Source organism: Anguilla rostrata, chromosome 15 (assembly GCF_018555375.3).
Source record: "Anguilla rostrata isolate EN2019 chromosome 15, ASM1855537v3, whole genome shotgun sequence".
NCBI classification, from domain to species: Eukaryota; Metazoa; Chordata; class Actinopteri; order Anguilliformes; family Anguillidae; genus Anguilla; species Anguilla rostrata.
Genome location: NC_057947.1, coordinates 2,799,685 through 2,822,664, shown reverse-complemented (window position 1 = coordinate 2,822,664; position 22,980 = coordinate 2,799,685). Strand labels below are relative to the sequence as shown.

At 45.8% G+C, this 22,980-nt stretch overlaps 2 protein-coding genes across 2 annotated transcripts; one reads left to right on the top strand and one right to left on the bottom strand.

The window, feature by feature from the left end:
- Positions 1-3,138: 3,138 nt before the first annotated feature.
- LOC135240555 (gap junction gamma-1 protein-like) lies at positions 3,139-17,763 on the top strand. The gene is made up of 3 exons (XM_064310154.1): positions 3,139-3,448; positions 14,060-15,236; positions 15,845-17,763. The coding sequence occupies exons 2-3, from the start codon at positions 14,090-14,092 to the stop codon at positions 15,856-15,858; spliced, it is 1,161 nt and encodes a 386-aa protein (XP_064166224.1). The 5' UTR covers positions 3,139-3,448; positions 14,060-14,089; the 3' UTR covers positions 15,859-17,763.
- A 1,002-nt stretch (positions 17,764-18,765) lies between these two features.
- inha (inhibin subunit alpha) lies at positions 18,766-21,785 on the bottom strand. Its single transcript, XM_064310156.1, has 2 exons — positions 20,925-21,785; positions 18,766-20,124 (listed from the first exon to the last, which is right to left on the bottom strand). The coding sequence occupies exons 1-2, from the start codon at positions 21,232-21,234 to the stop codon at positions 19,385-19,387; spliced, it is 1,050 nt and encodes a 349-aa protein (XP_064166226.1). The 5' UTR covers positions 21,235-21,785; the 3' UTR covers positions 18,766-19,384.
- Positions 21,786-22,980: the final 1,195 nt, after the last annotated feature.

Below are 22,980 nucleotides of genomic sequence, written 5' to 3'. Positions count from 1 at the left end.
TATGAGAGTGCATGCCCAACGCCGATCGCTAACGTAATAGCAACCAGGGATTTTGCTTTGCAGGATTCAGTTACACTGGAAAAATGCGACAATTCGTTTTGACTAGACACAAAATGAGGCACCTGGCTGCAGTTTACGGTGAAGCTCATCTGTATACCGCGCAAACTTTCTGTCTGATACGGCTCAAAGGAATGCCTTGAGACACTCAGATTTTCTGCTTCATTTGGAGAGGCATTTTTGAACTTCAACTGTGATTCAACTGATTTGTCTTCTGCTGCGTTCTAAAAACAATCCAAAGGCTAATGAACATATTCTATCTGATTCTGCGACAATAAATGCATTTAATATTTCTCCAGAACAGTATTTAGCTATACTTTCCCTGATAAAAAGTGCCTCTGTCACTAAATGCAGCTATCTAATCCAAACAGTGGAATCCAGATTGGGTGCAAGGGGGTTATTTTTCTCATATTCTGCAATGTGCGATAAGGTTTTGGTGGTGTAAATAGTAATATCGGCAAACAACTAATACTGAAATTCTATTTTTGCCTCAGAGTTTTGTAACAGTGATTGTGAGCCAGCCATGGTTCATGCCCTAGATTGTATTTAGCCCGTCTTTTCAAGTGGCCCTGCGGTCAGGCTTTCCAGAGGCACCCTCAATGTGTGAAACAGCAAGACCACCAGGGTAAAAATAAAATGGGAAAACAAAAGAACGCCCCCCTCCCCACCCCAAATTCCTGCAACGAAAGTGTTGTGGAGACTGAACTAGCAACAACTTCCGAACGGCCGTTTGAACAGGAAGAGGAAATGTTTCTGCGCTACTTAAACAAGCGCTGCTCGGTCTCCGTTCATGTCAGAAAGTGTGCGGGCACCTCACACCTCGCCGTGCCAGAGCAGCTGGACGCGTTTCTGCACGTGCCCAGAGAGACCATCGAGGGGAAGAATGGCTTCTGCACATCTTCTGAAGCGCTTTCTCTCTCCATTCCCATGTGCTTGTGCCACTGCTGCAGACATTTAAACATGCTCCTGCAGGAAGAGAATTATACCCAAAGATACTGTTGTGGTCACATTTGAACACTTTTCCCTGTGCACTCTCTAATTTAAAAAAAAAAATCTTTTTCATCCTATATTTCATACATGAGAAAATTGAAACTTGTAAATGTTACTGTTCATGAGCAGTAACCCAGTAAACTTCTAATTACTTTTTTGACATAGCTGGCAACATGTAAACCAGCTAGCAGTCAAAGCACATGGCAGAGATGGTGAACACCTGAATGTTTTTTTTTTCTTCACAGACCTATCATATATTTGTGTTATGAAAAATTCAGATGTCTATCTAAACAATTTTTCCCCCCAAAATGCATTCTACAAGAAATATTTTGTTCTACTGACAAGACTCAACTCAATTCTAACGAAAGGTGTCCACTATATCAATTTAAAACACATTAAAAAGAGAAAAGGCTAAATAAAAAGACTTCTCTCGCTGACCATCTTCTCTGACTGTCAAAAATTAAGTCGGGTAAAAGCAAACATCGTTTTACCCTAGTTTTACTTTGTGGTCGAATGGAAACACCTGGAACCTAAAGTATTTTGTGGGTTCCTCTGTAAGAAATTCAGGGGAAGCTTGCAGATTCTGCAAGCACGGATGCAGCTGCACAGGCATGTGTTTCAGTGCTGCATACTGTCTGGCGATTTACTGCAGAAGGACATGTAGGATATTCCACCATACACACAAAAATTAGTTATTGTTCTTATCATACTGCAACTCGCTCATAAGCCAATATTTCCTTCAAGTTTTCCTCATTTTACAATATATTCAATTGCAACAAATAATGTAACTTTTAATTTTTTTTAAAAACTTAGAGAATGTGAAGGAGTGGCCCTTCACTAGTTTGTTAATTGTTTAATTGATTGTGTATTTATTGTTTAATTGATTATTTAATTGTTTAATTTGTTAATCTGATGTGATTGTAACCAGGTGCAACTGCTTGGCTCAACTATTTAAGTGTCTGGCAGTAGGGACAGGGGGAAGGAAGGAGGTGAGCCACGAATATTTGTACTGCTGGTGTTTTTAAAATAAATTATTAGTCTTTTTTTTTTTTTTTTTTTAAAACAAGTCTTGTTTTACTCAGTTGTTTTTAAGCCTTTTTTTTTCTTTTTTACAGAGAATGTATTCTTCTTGCCATGCAAATATTGGCATATTATGTGAACCATTTTAGTCTTTTCAAACTTTTCACCAATGCACCACTTCTGCCAATTTGATTAAAATTATACAGACTTAAAAAAATAAAATAAAATAAAAAATTTAAGTTTCACGGAAATGTACACACATTCACAGATTAGAAACAGACCTGGAAAACGGGATGCATTGTGTCAACGTTCATAACCTTCTGGGGAAAGGAGTGCAAACATTTTGTCGCAAAAAAAAACTCGTACAATAGACTGTACTTTCTGCACATATTTGTTAACTGTTGATGTTTCTCATAATCCCACCACTAATAATGGTTAATATATGGGGTGTCGAATAGCCTGCAGTTGGCCATAAAATGTACACCCTTGTTACTTAGCTAAAATTCTGCAACAAATACCCTAAATGTTGAGAAGGCTACATAATTACGCTGTTATAGTTCATGAGAAAACGGAATTCTGAGAATGTCCCGGAAATATTACCATTTCAGGTTCTAGAGCTAGAAATAGACTCTACCAGGGACAGAGCAGCGGATAACCTGTAGCTATATTCCATCTGGTCCACAAATCACAGACAAGACTTACTTAAGCAGTGATGCAACACATTTTACCCTGTGCATGTTTAGGCTAGCAGGGATGCCTATGCAATACTTATGCTACTGGTAAACACAAAATTAGGACCTGAAATTGTAAATTAGATTTAATCATTCGTAGATTAAGACTACGCTGACAAAACGAGCAGATACGTTTTATTGAATCCGTTAAATTCATTAGAGGATCATTTAAGTCAAGTAGCCTAGGCTACAGCGAAATTCATACGGTTAAACTTCTCGTCTGTGCACGGTTACATTTGATGACTTCAAATATGACGAGGCGACACAATGATCGTGTCCAAAATTCAAAAAAAAAAAAAAAAACTCAACAAAACGGCGAAGAGTGAGTCAGGACGTTGCTAGCTTGCATCAGGCACAAGCGCGAATCGCAGATCACGATCTCAGGTTTCAATATATGGGCCCCAAACTGGGGGTGGGTGCGCAGATAGGGGGAGGAGGAAATGGGATTTTGGGATATTTCTTTGTCCTCCTCGTATTAGTACCCCGACATGGATTGGAGGGTCACATGGTACCTCAATGGGTTAATAGAGAAGGACGCTTTTGTTTTATGCCGAAAAATCGAGGGAAAAGTGCAATTGTAATAGTGAATTGGGGAACATCAACTGGAGCCGCATCGTTCCCGAGCAGGAGGACGCATAAAAGTTGAAAAGGTAGCTATGATAGTTTGCTTAAGTTTTACTCCGCGTTGATTCACTAAATTATTTGGTCGCTATTAAGCATTTAAAACTTACCAGCCTAGATCGAAACTTCTTGTGTTTTTCTTGTAGGTAAACGTCCCGTTTGGGGGGGGAAATAACACTGTTGGCAAGCCTAAACATGTGGCAGCATACTTGTGTACCAGTATTTGCCATAGCTAGTATCAGCTAGCTCATGTTGTTACTCTGCTGTCTTGAGAAACAGATCGAAGCAGGCATTCAGAAAAAGTTAATGATGGTCGCAATATAAAACTATTGATATTCGCCAGTTAGCTAACATAAATAACGGTAGTGGGCTGCTCCGTTAATTACCCTCAAGTAAGCGAATTAACTTGTTAGTTACTGCTGTTGCGTGGAGCTTAACTTGGAGAAAAAATGAAGAGGATGAACAGCACTAGGGAATGAGACGGAGACCTGTGAAAGAGATGACTATGCTGATATTCGCCCTAAGGTGGCAGTCAATTATAATGCAATTTGCCATTTGAGCTACTTTGTTAATACATGGTGCAATATTCGTTTTTAAAGTGAATGCTGTCGATTCACCTGAACGATGATTTGGTAATAGTTCAACTGGTGTACACACAGACCTTAGCTTAAACTAGCCCTCATGCTAGTTAGCATGGTAGAAATGTTAATGGCACAGTTAAAAGTAACTAGCACAGGAAAAATAAACACTGCATTGCCATACAGTTATTTAAATAGTTGTTAACTTCTTCCCTGTGAACAGTGGCACGTTATGTATGTTATACTGTTTCTCTGATTAAATTAGGAAAAAATCAGCAACGCTCAGTAATTATCCAGAAGCGTAAAATGGATAAATACGCTGGAGACTACTTAAATTAGGCTACCTATGTAGCGAACGCTAGACTAAGTAGTTCGGTAGTCACAGTAGCTACCGCGCGAATTAAGTCCAGGTGCCAACGGTTAGCTGGCTACCTTGCCAGTTTGCTTTTTTTCATTTGGTTTTTGTGTTTTGTTTTTTCCTGACTTGTAACGCAGTTCCTTTTCCTCGTCCTGTCTCTGCGGCTGTACATTTACGTTACTGGTCAGCTAGTTAAGCGTCTCGTGTGGATAGAACTAGCTCAACGTTAGAGATAGCTAGCTAGCATGGCTATTTGTCCAATTAGCGCTCACGTTACATTGTAAAATAGTTCATTTTTGTTTCAGTTCTATCAACCTTAGACATTAAATGACTGTTATTGTTTCCAATCATTCAACAAGTCCTTAAATGAATGTTTTTGTTCACAGAGTAATTTCACGAATTAATTTCAGCGATTAAGCTCACACTACTCTTTGTTTGCAAAAAAGAAATAAAAAGCATTAGTCTACTCTTGAATTTCTGTCGGACCACATTGTTGATTGAATCAGGTCTCCGTTCTCTTGTCTCTGCGACCTCAAAAAACCATCAAATTTATTCAAATGTTGCTACTCCTGTTAGCTACCTTATAACCAGCGGTTAAAGGGTGGCGGGACAGTTACACCACTCGCTCCTTTGCTGGGATTTTGTCCCGATTTTTACCCTGCTGCACTAGGAAACTAGGAAATATATGGAAATAACCTACTGTGTCCCTTACTCAGTGTCTACCCGGCTGATAACAAGGGCCCCTGTAAACTGCTAATATATTGCGCATTTATGCGTAATCTACAAAATAGGTTTTGTTCTAATTAGCGTCATCTGCCCGTGATCGTGCTTTCGTGGACTCCCTAGTCCCTATTTAAGATGACGACTTCACTTCGCTGTAAACTCCGGGTTGTAAAGTTGAATTTTATTTGCAATTTCCTAGTAACTAGTGAGAGCAAGCCATGTGCTATACGACACACTCATGCTGCGTAATGCGTCCAGTATTCACTTTTCTTGTGGAACATTTTGTCCCTTCATGCTTTTAACACTTAAAAAAGATGTGCAGATATCAATGCTAGCAGCCGGTTGGCATTTTCACCGTGCAGATTTCTGCCAGTCATCATAGCTTAACACATTTTTTAGGAAAGTGTAGTATTGCATTCTTCATGTCCAAATAATGAATAATGCCTTTTTAAAATTTACAATAACCTATCATGTTTGTCATCTTAAACTCTTGACTTGTTGTCCAGAATGTCTCAATAGTCCATTCTCTCTTTCCTGTTTAACAAGGAAAGAGATGCTTTTGAGACGTTATGAACTTTAAAAAGAGAGAGAAAATTAGTTTTTTCCCCCATGACTTTAAACATGTATAGCAGGAAGGACCTTTGTTTTTCCATTGTCTTATTCTTTGTGTTGACCATTGTCATTTTTCTATTAAATGTCCATGAATGGATTCTTGTAATAGTTTCCAGAAAGTATAATATTTCTGAGGTTTTCTGTAAAAAAAAAAAAAAAAGGTATACAATTACATTTGTGACAATGGAGCTCGAGCTGGTGAAAGCATTCATATCTTACTACCCTGCTCTATAGACAATGAGACTTGATGTCAGGTGGAAACCAAGATGATGTTCTGATTTTGGGTCAGGACAATGCTGTATGTACGCTGTAAAACAGCTGACGGACAACCTAAATTTTCAGCTTTTTTGATTCGCTGCTTGCTGTCTGTATTTTTCTCCAGTAGTGTTATCGTCTAGGCCTTAAAAGCTAAGTGAGTAAAAACCAATCAGCATTTTACAACTGCATCGTTGTGTTCGGGTCTGATTAGAAACGCTTACTTTGGAAAAGCAAACTTGTGTGAAAAGGCAGTGCGGTTGTTCTGTCTGGCCTTAGGCTTGGGAGAGGACAAGTGTCTCTTATGACCATGTGACATTTCTCTTTCCTTTATGTCCCTGAAATAAACTGCCGTTTATGGCTGCCACATCTGGGCTAACTAAAGTAATTGGGATGGCCCGTTTCCTGAGCTAGAGAAGCATTACGTTTTATTTACTTTGTGTATGTGGCAAGGAGGTCCAGCATGCTAATGTTTGATCATTAAGTCTGTTCAAGATGGTGTACGTGTAAACGCATTCATTTTGGTGCTAAACACATCAGTCTATATCATGCCTGTCTTCTTTCTTCAGGTCAGCGTAGTCTATATCATGCCTGTCTTCTGTCTTTAGATCAGCGTAGTCTATATCCTGCCCGTATTCTTTTTCAGATCAGTCTATATCATGCCTGTCTTCTGTCTTTAGATCAGTCTATATCATGCCTGTCTTCTGTCTTTAGATCAGTCTATATCATGTTCTGTCTTGAGTGCTGCAGTCTCAAGTTGAATGTGCCATAGGAAATGGTTCAAACCAAAAAGTAGTAACTGTTTTTTGAAGACTAATCAGGTGATGTATGTAGTTACAACCCTGGGCATAACATTGCTGTACGAGCTGCTTTGGAGTTACTTAAAAGGGTAGCCTATTTTCTTACCACAGATCTAAATGCCCTCAGGCCAGCCATGGCAATGCAATTTGTTAAAAGGTTTTGTTTTTTTTAAATAGCTGTTCATCACACACTGAAACTCTGCTGCACTCTTTATGAAAGAGTTTGGTTGAGTGATTAACGAGAGTGGCCCTGTCATCAGTAAGGAGAACCGTGAAGCCCAGCAGTTTTGGCCCTTGGAAAACAGACCAACCGGCACTGTCGTGAGAGAGAGAGGACGAGAAAGCAGCGCATTGGCTTTGAATTTAAAGCCCTTTTTAACGACTGCGGATCATTTGAGCCGTGCGGTCGGGTGTCTGGAAGCAATTGAACGGACGCGTGTTTTCAGTGCGGCCACTGGATGAGCTGTCCCTCTGACGGGGTAACTGCCGCCCCGGAATGTTCCGTGGAGCATTACTTTGCTAAATGGCTTTGGAACACTGCTGCTTCTGAATGCGCCCTGTGATTTGTAATTACGAGGGCCGGGTGAGGCCCTAGCCTTTTGTTTGCAAGTTATAACGGGTCCCTCTAAGGCTGACGGACCTCATTCACACTGCTAGTTGTACAGATTGCAGGCAGATACCGAACAGTTGAACAGTTGTTTGAGTCTTGTTTTGTGGTTTTGCTTGAAGAGGAGACTGAGTATGTTTTTCCAGGCCAGTCTGAAGCTATACGTTAGTGGTGTGACTGTGTTCCAGACCCACGCTGTACGCTAGCGGTGTGACTGTGTTCCAGACCCACGCTGTACGCTAGCGGTGTGACTGTGTTCCAGACCCACGCTGTACGCTAGCGGTGTGACTGTGTTCCAGACCCACGCTGTACGCTAGTGGTGTCACTGGGTTCCAGACCCACGCTGTACGCTAGTGGTGTCACTGTGTTCCAGACCCACGCTGTACGCTAGCGGTGTGACTGTGTTCCAGACCCACGCTGTACGCTAGCAGTGTGACTGTGTTCCAGACCCACTCTGTACGCTAGCTGTGTGACTGTGTTCCAGACCCACGCTGTACGCTAGTGGTGTCACTGTGTTCCAGACCCACGCTGTACGCTAGCGGTGTCACTGTTCCAGACCTAAGCTGTACGCTAGCGGTGTCACTGTGTTCCAGACCCACGCTGTATGCTAGCGGTGTCACTGTGTTCCAGACCCGCGGTGTCACTGTGTTTCAGACCCACGCTGTACGCTAGCGGTGTGACTGTGTTCCAGACCCACGCTGTACGCTAGCGATGTGACTGTGTTCCAGACCCACGCTGTATGCTAGCGGTGTGACTGTGTTCCAGACCCACGCTGTACGCTAGCGATGTGACTGTGTTCCAGACCCACGCTGTATGCTAGCGGTGTCACTGTGTTCCAGACCCACGCTATACGCTAGCGGTGTCATTGTGTTCCAGACCCGCAGTGTCACTGTGTTTCAGACCCACGCTGTACGCTAGCGGTGTGACTGTGTTCCAGACCCACGCTGTACACTAATGGTGTGACTGTGTTCCAGACCCACGCTGTATGCTAGCGGTGTCACTGTGTTCCAGACCCACGCTATACGCTAGCGGTGTCATTGTGTTCCAGACCCGCAGTGTCACTGTGTTTCAGACCCACGCTGTACGCTAGCGGTGTGACTGTGTTCCAGACCCACGCTGTACACTAATGGTGTGACTGTGTTCCAGACCCACGCTGTATGCTAGCGGTGTGACTGTGTTCCAGACCCACGCTGTATGCTAGCGGTGTGACTGTGTTCCAGACCCACGCTGTACACTAATGGTGTGACTGTGTTCCAGACCCACGCTGTACGCTAGCGGTGTGACTGTGTTCCAGACCCAGGCTGTACGCTAGCGGTGTCACTGTGTTCCAGACCCACGCTGTATGCTAGCGGTGTCACTGTGTTCCAGACCCACGCTGTACGCTAGCGGTGTCACTGTGTTCCAGACCCACGCTGTATGCTAGCGGTGTGACTGTGTTCCAGACCCACGCTGTACACTAACCGTGTGACTGTGTTCCAGACCCACGCTGTATGCTAGCGGTGTCACTGTTCCAGACCCATTGCTGCCACCAGTCCATTTTTAAAGGAAATGAATTTTTTTTTTTTCTTTTTTTTTTTCTTTTTACAATTGAAAACCGTTTACAATTAAACTGTTTGAACTGGTACTCTTCTATTGCTAATAGGGAAGTTGGTCTAATGTTTTGGCATCAGGTATGATGTTGTCAAAAGGTGGCAGGGTGGAGGACTCTAAAAAACCAGTCTCTTCAGGTTAGGGTTGGGTAGTGGAGATTAACTTGCGGCACACCCCTAACCCCAGAGAAGATTACCTTGCCTTTGAGTGGGCAGTTATTGTCCTTAAGCCGAATAAAATCAAGAACTGGAAAGTTGAGAGCTACTATGGAGTGCCAATGATTTTGATGTGCAATTTTCATGGTTGTCTTGATGAACATTGGCCTGATGTCCTCATTTTGTATCCTGCTCTCTGTCCTCTTAGAAATTCATACTGTCTCAGACTCCACATTCTGATCCAGGTAGATTCCTGCTGATTGTTTATTTCCAGTTTCATTGAGGCTGTTTAATGAATGGGCTGACTGCAGTGCTTGTAGGTTGTGGCGAATAATTGATTTTTGGATTGATCCTGACAACGTAGTGTCACTGAAGTCATGTCCTAGGCATCTAGACTCCTATTTTAGGAGCATTTGCTCCTGAACACTGGTGTGCTCATGGTAAATGGTAAATGGACTGCATTTATGTAGCGCTTTTATCCAAAGCGCTTTACAATTGATGCCTCTCATTCGCCAGAGCAGTTAGGGGTTAGGGGTTAGGTGTCTTGCTCAAGGACACTTCGACATGCCCAGGGCAGGGTTTGAACCGGCAACCCTCCGACTGCCAGACAATCGGTCTTACCTCCTGAGCTATGTCGCCCCTACTAATGGGGATGCATTAGGGTGCTCCTAAATCACATGCTCTGTGAGAATAGTGTTAGCGTGGAGCCCTGGTGTGTGCGAATCCTCAGATCTCCTCCTGTGAGCTCAACCCCATCCCTGGGGCAATTTGTGTTGGCCATGCAGCACTAATAAATTGGCAGTTTTCAGGTCTTTTCTGAAACCATTACATGGTAACTACCCCCCCCCCCCCCCCCCCCACAACACTTCCGCTCTGCGATTTCTAATGTGTTCTTTGTCTTGGACACGGTTGAAGACCTTGTGCAAGCAAGATGATAAAGATTTTTGCTTACCTTTTCCAAATTTATAAACAGAAAAATAAGATTTCCTTTTGTTGTTAATTATGTCAGATCTACCTGGCAAAGCTGGTCATTTGGCACGGTGTGTGTTTTGTAATTGATGATCTCTCCAAGTTCACTTCTGATTGGCAGACTGCCACACGGACGCACCTCTGATTGGTTAAAATGTACATCACCCTGTTGCTTATTTATGTAAGGTGGTCTCCAAAAGATCACTGCCAAATCTGCTTTATTGTGCAGTATTAGAACCTCACTGCTTTTAGGATGAACTGATTTGAAATGTTAACTGAATAAAACAAGCAATGGGCTTAATGTCATAGTATAGGTTTTATTCAGTTCCTTATGTGTAATGTAATGATTTTGTTTACACTGGGTTTTGAATATGCTGTAGAAAGTAGGGTAATGTAGTGAAATAGGTCTGTTGCTGAACTACACTGGTTTCTGGCTTGCGAGATGTCACAGAAGTGCAATTTGACTAATTTCCTCTTGATTGAATATGCTACAGTGTACTGATTTGAATGTCGCCGTGATCAGAAAAGATATTGAAGAACTTCACGGTATATGAGCAAATATTAGCACTTTCAGATATTGCAATGTGCTTTTAAAAATGTACATTTGTGAAATGTATTTTCCATAGTTTATAGGGCTTATATAAATATAGCGCTTATAAAGTTTTGTTGTAAAACATTTCACTTATGCACAGCAATTCGTATCATCCTTCATAAATGCCACATTGAAGGGAAGATATTAAGAGAAGTCCATAGTAGGAGAAATGATGTTAATTGTGAAGAGTAACAGGTGTGTGTGTGTGTGTTGGGTGGGGGGTTGTGTGTTATGAGTTTGTTTAATATTCGTATTTATATTTTATTTTTATTGTAGTTGTCTAGCAGTGTGTAAGTGTAGCAGTGTGTTTGAGTGGTCTGTAGGCGTGCTTTGCAGAGGGTGACACCTTTCGTAAACCGAACTGGAGACGTCCTTTGGCCCTGTTCTGACTCAGGCTTCAGCAATCTGTTCTAAATGTGGAGTCTAGGAATTTAGGCCAGTCATTGTTGTTATTTTTTTTTCTCCACACTGCGTATTGCAATGAATATCTCAACTGGTATCTGAAAAGTGCTCCTGGAACTATTTGAACACAGAAGGCTTAGTCACAACCTTGACACCGGAGAAATTCTGTTCCAATCGAATGATGAATTGTGAAGTTACGTCCGGCTCGTTTGGCATTGTTCTCCCATGAGTCTACTCTACTCTGAATGAATGTGAAGCATTACTGCATCTTACTGCATCTTAAGAGAAACCTGTGAGTCTAATATTCAGTTTATGGACATTTACATTCATGTGAATTCATTAGAAATTAATTAGAAAAGTAAGATTAAGTTAAACAGTGATTGAACTTGAAACGTAAAAATCTTAATTTCATTGTTTCAAATTCAGTACTTCTCAGACAGTGCCATCTGTGCAGGAGGTTTAGTGAAATCATTTGTGAAGATGTCACCAGAACAGTCATCTTGAGAATCTTTTTCTTTTTTTAAGTGCTGTAATAAGAATAAAGAACCAGATTAAACAAATACAATGGTATGAAGCATTTTTATCCAGTTGAGATTTTAAATAAGGTTATTTTATCCTGAAAGTAGCTAGGGAGGTACAATCTCGTCCCCAGATGCCGTGGCTTCGTTCCTCCTGCTGGTAGCGAATGCAAGGAGCGAGGAGTCTCTGGGGAGGAGAGTGGGTACGGTATGGAATAATGGATAATAAATGGATAATAATCGAACATCACTTGTGTGCTGTTTATTTTCAATGAAATAAGACTTTTTTTAAATTATTTTTTAATACATGTCTCAAAGAAGTACTATTGTATCGACTACATTTTATGAGAAAACGATGTATCGACTTAGCCAACGTATATCCGATAGCACTTTCTATTTCAAGCAGCCGTTAGAACCAGTCACGGTAAAGAAATCAGCATCCAGGGCTAAAACAACCCATTTTGGGAAAATTCGTAAAATAAAATGGTCAAACACATTCTTTCAAACGAAATTGTTTCGAATAAAACCGAAAGGAAAGCATTTTATTAAAAAGAGGGAAAGAAAGTGCTTGGTTCTTTGGCTATTCGAAAGGCTGCTGTATGACAAGTTTTTTTTACGAAACAACAAGGTGTCCACGTTTTCAGGGAGGAGCTGGGACCTTTTAGCTGAAACGGTGTCCCCGGCAGCCGAGAAAACTCGTTCGCTTGGAACTGAAGTGGCTGGAATAGATAGAAAAGCATTTGCGAGTGGGACAAGCAGTGGGAACTTTCCGCTGTTGTCTCTCCACCATTGTAGCGGACTTTTTAATATTCGGTGGGAAAGTGCTTTGTCTATACTTTTTAAACTGGAAAACTACATTCAAATAAAATAATATGCTAATATATGAACCGCGGTTCGCCTGTTTTCATTTTCGGTACGAACCGTCAGCTGGTTTCGGTACGATTTTTCGGTACACGGTATTTTTTCACACCCCTAAAAGCAGCACAGTCGTTACTGCCCTCTAGGGGAGGATTTGGTACTGCTCATCACAATTTACATTTTAACCAATCAGGGTGCTTCAGTTAAGAGGGCTAATCACTGAAGTCCAGCTGGGAGTAAATTCAGAACTCCAGCTGCCCTGTTAACAGAAAATAACACTATTTGCCGTTTACACGTTGAAAAAGTGAGTATAAATTCTTACCTTGTCTAATTCTTATAAATTTAAGAAAATGGATTGGTCATTAGAGCTCGCTCATGAAATTTTATTAGAGAGGGGTCTGTGTATTTAGAGCGAAGTGAAGCTATTTATCAGTCTGTTTTCTGCGCAGCATTTTGTGTTGAGTAGTTTTAATTTGCGTCGTATGAGCGATTTGCAGCGTTAGTTGTGTTTGTAACTGGCGTGTAAGAAGCATGGAACATGCGTGTAAAGGGTGTTTCTGTGACTCATTAGTTGTGCTTGTAACTGGTGTGTAAGAAGCGTGTAAAGGGTGTTTCTGTGACTCACTGGGCTGTGTTGTTATGGCGGCTTTGGTTGACAGTCAGCGCAGCAGCAGCTGCCCATAAGGACTCTGGGAGAACGCAGCGCTGACGCTGTGTGGCGACAGTCAGAGCTGCAGCTGCCCATAAGGACTCTGGGAGAACGCAGCGCTGACGCTGTGTGGCGGCAGTCAGAGCAGCAGCTGCCCATAAGGACTCTGGGAGAACGCAGCGCTGACGCTGTGTGGTGGCCCGTGTGCCGTTCGAGGGGTGAGAGGCGGAGCCTGTGTGCCCGGCGGCGAGGGGCTCGGAGCGGGACGGAAACACGGGGCCCCCCGGAGTGAAAGACCCCCATTCAGCGTCCCGGCCCCCGGGGCCCGCACGCCCCGTCTGCGGCCTGGCTCCACGCCTTCCCTTTCCTGCCCAAACGCAGGCTTTAATGAGCGCCCCGCTCCCAGGGGGGGGGGCACAGGGCCTGCATTTAGAGCTGTTACACAAGCATGACCCCCCCCAAATTCAAGCGCTGTTGCGCTCCACGCGTTCCACGCTGGCGAAACGGTCCAATTGGACGCATTCATGTGGATGTGCTGGCTGACTGTCCGTCAGGGTTGTAGATCACACTAGAGTTGATTCTAATGCTTCTTGAAACACTGAGATGCGAATGTTAATAATCCTTTTCTGTTGAAGCCTGTGTCAATGCACCACTGTGCTTCTTTGTAGAAAGTTGTTCTGAAAGTGCATCTGCCATATCGGTGTAATTCAAGTCAACATGAACCTCAGCAGCTGATGTCTGATGTCATTCTGTTACAGTACTGTCTGTAGGCACAGGGGCAATGTAACTTCATTGCGTTGCAAATGGCACCATCTTGTGGACAAGAATTGCAGTGCAGGTCTTAGTAAGATCCTAGATGGCATTGGATGAGCATGTTCAGGGGGGAGGGGAAAGATTTTACATTCACTGTTTAATTTTATGATTTTTGTGGTGAACAGACCTTTTAAGCTTTATATCTTTCCCCCCCCCCCCAGAGCTGAGAAGTCGGAGGCCAAAGAGGAACCATGAGCTGGAGCTTTCTCACGCGCCTCCTGGAGGAGATCTCCAACCACTCCACCTTCGTGGGGAAGATCTGGCTGACGCTGCTCATCGTCTTCCGCATCGTGCTGACGGTGGTGGGCGGGGAGTCCATCTACTACGACGAGCAGAGCAAGTTCGTCTGCAACACGCAGCAGCCCGGGTGCGAGAACGTGTGCTACGACGCCTTCGCGCCGCTCTCGCACGTCCGCTTCTGGGTCTTCCAGATCATCATGATCACCACGCCCACCATCATGTACCTGGGCTTCGCCATGCACAAGATCGCCCGCATGGAGGACGACGACTACCGGCCCAAGGCCCGGAAGGGCCGGATGCCCATCGTCAACCGCGGCGCCAACCGCGACTACGAGGAGGCGGAGGACAACGGCGAGGAGGACCCCATGATCGTGGAGGAGATCGAGCCCGAGAAGGAGAAGAAGGCGGAGAAGCCGTCGGCCAAGCACGACGGGCGCCGGCGCATCAAGAAGGACGGCCTGATGAAGATCTACGTGGTGCAGCTCTTCTCCCGTGTGGCCTTCGAGGTGGCCTTCCTCTTCGGCCAGTACGTCATGTACGGCTTCGAGGTGGCGCCGTCGTACGTGTGCACGCGCATGCCCTGCCCGCACACGGTGGACTGCTTCGTCTCGCGGCCCACGGAGAAGACCATCTTCCTCATCATCATGTACGTGGTGAGCGTGCTGTGCCTGGCGCTGACGGTGCTGGAGATCCTGCACCTGGGCGTGAGCGGCATCCGCGACTCCTTCCGCAGCCGCTCGGCGCGGCACCGCGCCCTGGCCGCCGCCCGGCCCTCGCTGTGCCGCCAGGCGCCCACGGCGCCGCCCGGCTACCACACGGCGCTGAAGAAGGGCCCGGGCGGGGGCAAGCCGTCCAAGCCCGAGTTCCGGGACAACCTGGCCGACTCGGGCCGGGAGTCCTTCATGGACGAGGCGTCGGGCCGCGACCTGGACCGCCTGCGGAGGCACCTGAAGATGGCGCAGCAGCACCTGGACCTGGCCTACCAGGCCGAGGAGGCGAACCCGTCCCGCAGCAGCAGCCCGGAGTCCAACGGCACCGCCGCCGAGCAGAACCGCCTCAACTTCGCCCAGGAGAAGCAGGGAGGGACGTGCGACAAAGGTGCGTGTTTGGGGGCCCGAGCCATTTGCGACCCTGTGCTAACGCTAACGTTTAACGTGTTTTTTAAGCCACGAGATAGAGATGCTTGTTTACGTCTTGCCTTTATAAACTTGGGATGGGGGGGGAGGGGAGGATTAAATCTCAACTGTGTGTGTTTAAAATGGAATAATTTAAGTCTGCTTTAATTGAACTGCGTATACCCTTAAACTGACAAAGTGCATTTTATTGAACTTTGTTTTGTTTGAACTGTGCTGCTTCGCGTTATCTTTGACGTTTAAATGGTAAGCCCTTTAAGATGGGTTCCATTTGAGGTTGGGGGAAAAAAGAACTTGTGATTAATTGCAGCAAACCCTGCAATTAACAAGTACATTGTTTGATGGCACCAATTTATATGTGAGTATTAAAAGGCTTATTTTGATTGGCGGGTGATAGTGGTCATTCTCAGTGTAGCACACTCGTGCAGGTCTGATATTCGTGCCTTCTGATGAGTGACGGGCCGTAGCTGGTCAGAGTCCTCTGTGAAGGACGAGCTGGAGCCCAGCGCTGTGCAGGCCAGCGCCCAACGACCGTGAGAGATCACAGCGCCCCTTTCTGCTTTGTCCCCTCAGGGATCCGAGCCTGAATCTCCTTCTCCCACCCGAGCTTCCAGTCCGCTCTCCCCCCCTGACCAAAACGGCGCTCCGAGGAAGAGGAGGTGCATCTGGGAAGAGCCGGCGGACTTCTGAGAGACTGAAGAGCGTGTGCGCGTGTGTGTGTGTGTGTGTGTGTGCGCGCGCGAGCGAGCGAGAGACTGGGGTGTGAACACGCTGGTGAAGGGTAAAGCAGTGCCTCGCAGTATTAATGCCAGTGAACAGTGGGGGGGTGGGGGATGTGTAACAGTGCACAGAAGGTCAAAGGGCATTTCCGCAGCGCCACACGTACTCCTGGTGGCCTTGCGTGTGCAGCACGTCCGCAGTATTCAGACCAGCCGTTACCTGGATACCTGGAGCAGCGGCCACCGAGGCCACGCCCCCTTCCTTACCCCATGGACGACGGCGCTGCCGCTTTTGGTGGTAAAATAGGAACAACAGGACGAGCGCTTCCAGTTTCGCCCACCTGGAATTTCTGTACGATGGGGAGGGAGAGGGTGTGTGTGTTTGTTTGTGTGTGTGGGTGGGGAGGGTGTGTGTGCGTACACGTGTGTGTGTTTGTGTGTTTTGGGGGGGTGGAGGTGGTTTGCATCTCAGTTAACCTATTCTGGTGTTTACATTTCAGTCATTCCAAAAAGAAAAGACTCTGTTTTCATCTGAAACCTGTATTTTTTTTTTTTTTCTTATAAGGGTCTTATTTTGGATAAGTAGTGAACCACAATAAGAGCACCTGTGTTTACCTGTGAAAACTGGCACTCTTCAGAGACTCTCTTAGCCAGAAGCAGAACTCTGCTCTTTACACGGTCTTCTGACAGGGGTAATTAGTTAAATTAGCGTTAAGGCAGCCGCGGTCTTTAGCCGAGTTAGCACAGCAACGTACTGCACAGTTAGTTTTTGAAAAGAGTTGGCCGCAATGACACTAGGCATTTCTTTACCTGTAGTTCTCAAGATTACAGACTGTGTTTCTTGTATGCTGAAGCCTTATGTGCCACTGTCCAAATTAGCCAAAAGTAAAAAGAAACCTGGAAAAAGCTTGAAACCTTTGAGTATAAATGTTATTCCAAACTGTTAACGTTATTTTTTCTTTAGTGTTTGTTTTATATTTGAAGATTAAAAATAATCAACTGCATATTTTGATAACTCTTGAAATGTAAAGAAAAAAAAAACCTCGGATGAGGTTATTTTTCCAACTGCTCTCAACGAAGTGGAATTTCTAATCATTTACTTTTTTTAAAAGACATTTTTGTATAATATTTGTTGTTGTAGCGCAGGAGACGTGAATGGCGAGCTTCGTTGCATTTCCGACGGTACCCAGTCGATTATCTTGCTCGGCCGAACGTGTGAATTGATAAGCAGTTATGTTCATTCTCATAGGTCTGTTTGTCGTACGAGGACTTTGCACACAATAAATCACTTTGAGTACTGGAGTGATTATGGATTTCCTTTTATTAAAACCCGTTGGCAGTAACTGCTGTTTGTTTGCATTAACTGTAGGTCTACGCCACCACTATAAAAGTAGTGACCGTTTTATGTGCATTGCTTTGCTATGCAATTTGACCATCTAGATGTGCGTTTAAGACCTAGTGGGTCAATGCAGTAGCTCGTTTGACGCACAGAATCGTGTTTTGAACACTGCATATTAAAGCAAGTAAACGTCACGGCAGTCAAGCATTTGTACTGTTTAGCCTGAAGCAATGGACAGGCCTCTTGTATGCAATCTAACCACTCCATCTTTCATCATAAACCGACATTCTCAAATGTAAACTTTTTTTGTGTACCACACCAAGATTTTCTGTAAAATATTTTTGTTATCTTTGATTCGTATACTTTTTAAATAGTATTTTCTGCAAAAAAAAATTTCGTAGGAAACTGAATAAAGAATTACTTTTTGAACTGGATTTTGTGCTCTGTGTTTTGTTGTTTTCACTAACATGTTTAATAGTCCTGTAACTGCCATTGTGGTTTCCGTTGGTCTGAAACTTGCGGTCTGCGTGTTGCAAACGGCCGCAGTTGGTAGCACTGAGGGTGAGGATTGTGAAGATTGCATGACTCTTCAGTTGCGGAACTCCCTGAAAACTTGGTATTTCACCCGGATGGGTGTGGTTTTGCAGGACGTAGCAGTGCACGCTTCGGCGAGCTCAAGGAGAAGGAGCAAAAATCGATGATAATAAAAAAATAATCTCTGTTTGAAGTTACAATTAGGCGTGAGGTCTCATCTATGTTTAACCTTGGGGTTAAGGCAAAGATTAGGTTAATAAACAACTGTTTAGGTTACGGTTTTGCTAGCTTATCCAAAAAGTGACGAGACGACCCAATGCGAGCCGATGAGAACACTCATCAGGCGCACACACAATACTGTGTGACGCAGGACGTAAGGCACCGCCCCGGGTGAAATACCAAGTTTTCGGAGAGTCTGCAACCCATAGACGTTCTAACCCACTCTGTCCTCGGGCCAACCGCCGTAAAAGGGCGCCGTCATGGTCGAGGACGGATTACCCTAGGCGGCTTGTTATCGAAAGACGAAAGTTAGCGAGACCATCTTTAAGTGGGAGTATGCAGGCATTATCTCTGGCTTCACCTGTTAATACCACTGAATGTCTCTGAACTTTTTTTTAAACGCCTAAACCTGACAAATTCGGTCGTGTACATACGCCAATATCATATACTTATTAAAAATACGATTAATAGGCAAACTACCTGTTTTCAACTTGGGTAATAAAATGTTATTTCAAGAACAGGCATAGAAAGTTGTTTCAGTAAAGAGGTACCTTTATCGGAACCACGTCATATGATGGCCTATACAGTGCAGTACCGTAAGTATTTGTACCGTAACTCCATTCCTTTTGATTTGGCTCTGTACTCCAACACTGAATTCGCAATGAAACAATATGAGGTTAAAGTGCTGTCTGTCAGCTTTAATTTGAAGGTGTTTACATCCATATCCAGTGAATCGTATAGGAATTAGGCCAAGCCTACAGCATTTTATCACAATATTCACCTCATTGCATAAGCTACCTAAAACTGAACTGCGAATTTGAAAGTACAGTAATTTGTGTACATGTTTCACCACATGAAAGATTCATGTTAGTGCACATTTTAAAAAAAACAATTTAAATATCATTGATCTAAACCTTTATTGTGTGCACAGAATTTAGAATGCTTACAAACAACTGCAGTTTAAGTTTTTAGCCCAGTTTTGAAAAATTAGTTTTTCAGCATGTATTAGTAAAAAGAAAACGATAGACACAAGTTTCCGTTATCATGAATATCATGCTTTCAGGCAATCAAATTACAAGAAGGGTATTTCTGGCACCTGGAGCAGCTCCAAAGGGTATTGGTCTGGCGCCAAAGGGGAGTGGCCAAACTCCGAATGGGAGGAGTTTAGTGTAACCCAAACCCTCCACTTTGGAGGCAGGCCACGCCCTTTTGGAGGTAGGGCCCTCCCGTTTGGAGCAGCTCCAGGTTGCAGAAATACGGTTATGAGATTCACTGCGGGGCCATTTTTCTAAGAGCCGGGCCCTAAATGCAGGTGCAGTCCTCGGCGATGATGTTGGGCAGGGTCTCGTATTTGACGGAGTAGCCCCTGTCGGAGGTGGTGCGCACGCGCAGCGGCTTCATGGTGCCCGGCACGGCGGCGCAGCACTGCCTGATGCCCATCAGGGTGGTGATGCGGTCCTGGCTGGAGCAGTTGCCGTGGCAGTAGTGGAAGGTGAAGACTTTGGGGTGCACGATCCAGTTCTCCCAGCCCAGCTCCTGGAAGGAGATGTTGAGCTCCTCGCGGTGGCAGTCGTCGTAGTCGCCCCCGTCCTGGGCGGGGCGCTGCAGACGGTCCAGCGCCGACAGGGACCAGGGGATGGAGGACCGGCGCGAGCGGTCGGGGGCGCGGGACCGGGCGCGGAGGTGCAGGAAGGGCGTCTTGTCGGCCTCGGCGCGGCAGGCGCAGGTCGGGCAGCGCACCTGCGCGGCGAAGGGCCCGTCGGCCAGGGAGGAGAGCACCGCGCGGCCCAGCCGGTACACCGCCCAGCCGTCCTCCTCCAGCCTCTCGGGCGCGTCGGCCGCCAGGACCAGCTGCTGCTGGGCGGTGAGCACGTACAGGGGGGCCGAGGCGTTGGCGGGCAGGGGCCCGTCTCCCGAGTAGAACCAGAAGTGCCCGGATGTGATGGTGGACTCCAGGGTGTGGGTGGAGGGCTGGAAGTAGTAGGTGAAGAAGCTGCCCGCTCCATGGGATGGAGGGTCTGAGGTGTGTGCGCACGTGGAGTCTGGAAATAAAACACAGGGCCGTGGGATTAGCATTAAACCCCTTTACCTCCAGCACCGCAGCCTGCATGCTGCAGTAGGTCTCACACACGCATGGACGCACATATACATGCACACACACACACGTGCATGCACATACATATACGCGCACACCCACACACATGCATGCACATACACATGTACACACAAATGCACGCATGAACACTTCACGGACACACGCCTGCACAAACATATACATGCACACACACATGCGCACTTGCACGTATGAACACATCGCGCTCATGCACGTGCACACACATATACATGCACGCATGCTTATGCAGGTACAAACATACATTTTTTCCTTAATGTTTGCAGAGCTGGTTTTTAACAGTCTCCTGGATAGAGCGCATCACTGGAAATCCCTTTTCTATAGTGTTGGAGCTCTCTAAATATTCATCTCCCTTTGACCATACCGACTGAATGCTTGTTAAAACACTAGGATTTTTTTTGTTTTTTTTATTTTTTTTATTTAATTAAAAAAAAAACTCCCCTAAGGCTTTTTAGTAAAATACATAGAACAGATCCTAATATCATATATGGTCCTATAAAGCTAACCTTCCTGACCCCCACTCCAGGCCCCCAGTTGACCGCTGACTGCCCTGTTCTGCAGCTGCTGGTCTGTCCCCCCTCCCCCCCCCCCCCCCCACCATCCCCCACGCACGCTCAGCCCCCAGCCGAACTCCAGCCCCTCCCCTTCACGCTCAGCCCCCAGCCGAACTCCAGCCCCTCCCTCACGCTCCGGACCGGGTTTGGGACTGACCCGAGCTGGGGAAGAGGATGACCTGCGAGGCGTCCTGGTGGGTCTGCCTGCCCTCGGACGGGGCTGCCCTCCCCACCCGGGACCTGAGGGGCCGGTGCGCCCCCTGCCCCCCCGGCCTCCCCGGCCCCTCTGGCACCCCCGGGACGGGCGCTTCCTCCAGCCCCAGCCGGGCCAGGATCAGCTGCCTCAGCCAGTCCAGCACCAGGCCGTGCTCCGGATGCTTCTCCTGGCAGGCCCGGGTCCGGGGCGCGGCACACAGAACCAGTGCCACCAGGAGGCCGCAGGACAGGCTAGGGTACCCGCACCGCATGCTCGCTCCGCCCAAACCGCTCAACGGGGAACGGGGTGTCGCGAACGCCGTCAAGCAGCAGTAATTTAGTCCAATTTAGCCCAGGAATCAGAGCCGAACAGCCTCAGCACAGTCCAGTTTAGCCCAGGAATCAGAGCCAAACAGCCTCAGCACAGTCCACTTTAGTGCAGGAATCAGAGCCAAACAGCCTCAGCACAGTCCAGTTTAGCCCAGGAATCAGAGCCAAACAGCCTCAGCACAGTCCAATTTAGCCCAGGAATCAGAGCCGAACAGCCTCAGCACAGTCCAGTTAAGCCTGGTATTCCAAGTCGTCCTGCTTCCTTTGCTCTACCTGAAAGCCACCTCAACTGCAGTATCCACAAGTTGAGCGTCCTGACTGGTGGACCTGTGCACAGGGTCTCAGTCTGCTGAGCGGCTGCGTGGTCGTTACTGGTCCTCGTGCGGCAGGGTGCATCTGCGCGACTGCTCCGTTGTGCCTGTAAGAATGCGTCTGCCCGGTCTAGCCTTGCTGGGACGGCTCTCCCCCTCAGACGCAGATGCCTCAGCTAGCACTACCCCGCGCGTGACGCAAGCAGCCATGTTGTGCGAACCCTATCTCTCGTAGCGGCGAAAGGAGAGGGGGCTAAGATGAGTGGAAGGTTGAGTCTGCTGTTGGATTCCAAGATGCCACAGGCTAATAGTGTTTGCAGTTCATTGACCTTATATTGACCATATATGTTTATATGTTTAGTCCAACTCTGGAATATATGTGACTGAAAAATGCTATTTTTGCAGTGCTGTTTCCCTGCATTAAAATAGTTGCAGTTTCGAATGAATGAAAAACAATTTTTTTTTACTAATTTAATATTTTTCAATTTGAATATTTTGAATTCAATATTTAAACAGCTTTCCTTTTATATGCTAGACAAAACAAAATGTTGGTAAACCTGTTTAATTGGTGAAATTTCCTCTTAGGATTATGTACAGTATGTTCATTGCATGAGATTACTGTGTGAGTTGGGCTAAACTAGATGATCTTTAGTGAAACGTATGGTTGGCCGTCATATATTCCAGTGGTAAGAGAGAACTGTTCCTTCCATGCTGTGGCCCTGCTTGGAAGGCTGTTTTTAAAGTCATAACTCTTATTTGAGTGTCTTATTAGGTTTCAGATGCACGTGTGTGTGGTGTTGCACATGGATGTAGTTGTGTAGTGTTAGTGTGACTGAAGTGCTATTGGCTGTAATGGTCTGAACTCAAACAGGGCTTGTGAGGATGAGTCTTTATTTTTGCAGCTGGTGAGAGGTGATGAGAGGTCAGAGGGTTTGCTTCTCTCCACACACCTGCGTTCCCACCAGATCTTCTGGAGGAGGGAGCTCTTGGAAATGAGTCTCTCTATCACTGGAAAACAATGGAGGCTGTTTTCGTCAAAAGCTTGGCCTTGGAGAGCTGTGCGTGTTTGTGAGTCTGCGGTGTGTGTGTGTGTGTCTATGCGTGTATGCGTGAGTTTGCAGTGTGTGAGTGTCTGTTTGCAGTGTGTGCGTGTATGCATGAGCTTGCAGTGTGTGTGTGTGTGTGTGTGTGTGAGAGTGGTAGTGTGTGTGTGTGAGTGACAGTGTGTATGTGTGTGTGAGTGACAGTATGTATGTGTGTGTGTGTATGTGTTTGTGAGTGACTGTGTGTGAGTGTGTGTGTGTATGTGTTTGTGAGTGACTGTGTGTGTGAGAGAGTGACAGTATGTATGTGTGTGTGTGTGTGAGTGACAGTATG

Bases quoted from the DNA above. Each gene is read 5' to 3' on its own strand.
- inha (XM_064310156.1), bottom strand. From the start codon at position 21,234: ATGCGGTGCGGGTACCCTAGCCTGTCCTGCGGCCTCCTGGTGGCACTG. The intron at 20,125-20,924 runs GTCAGTCCCAAA...TTTTATTTCCAG, and splicing joins CATCCTCTTCCCCAGCTCGG to ACTCCACGTGCGCACACACC.
- LOC135240555 (XM_064310154.1), top strand. From the start codon at position 14,090: ATGAGCTGGAGCTTTCTCACGCGCCTCCTGGAGGAGATCTCCAACCAC.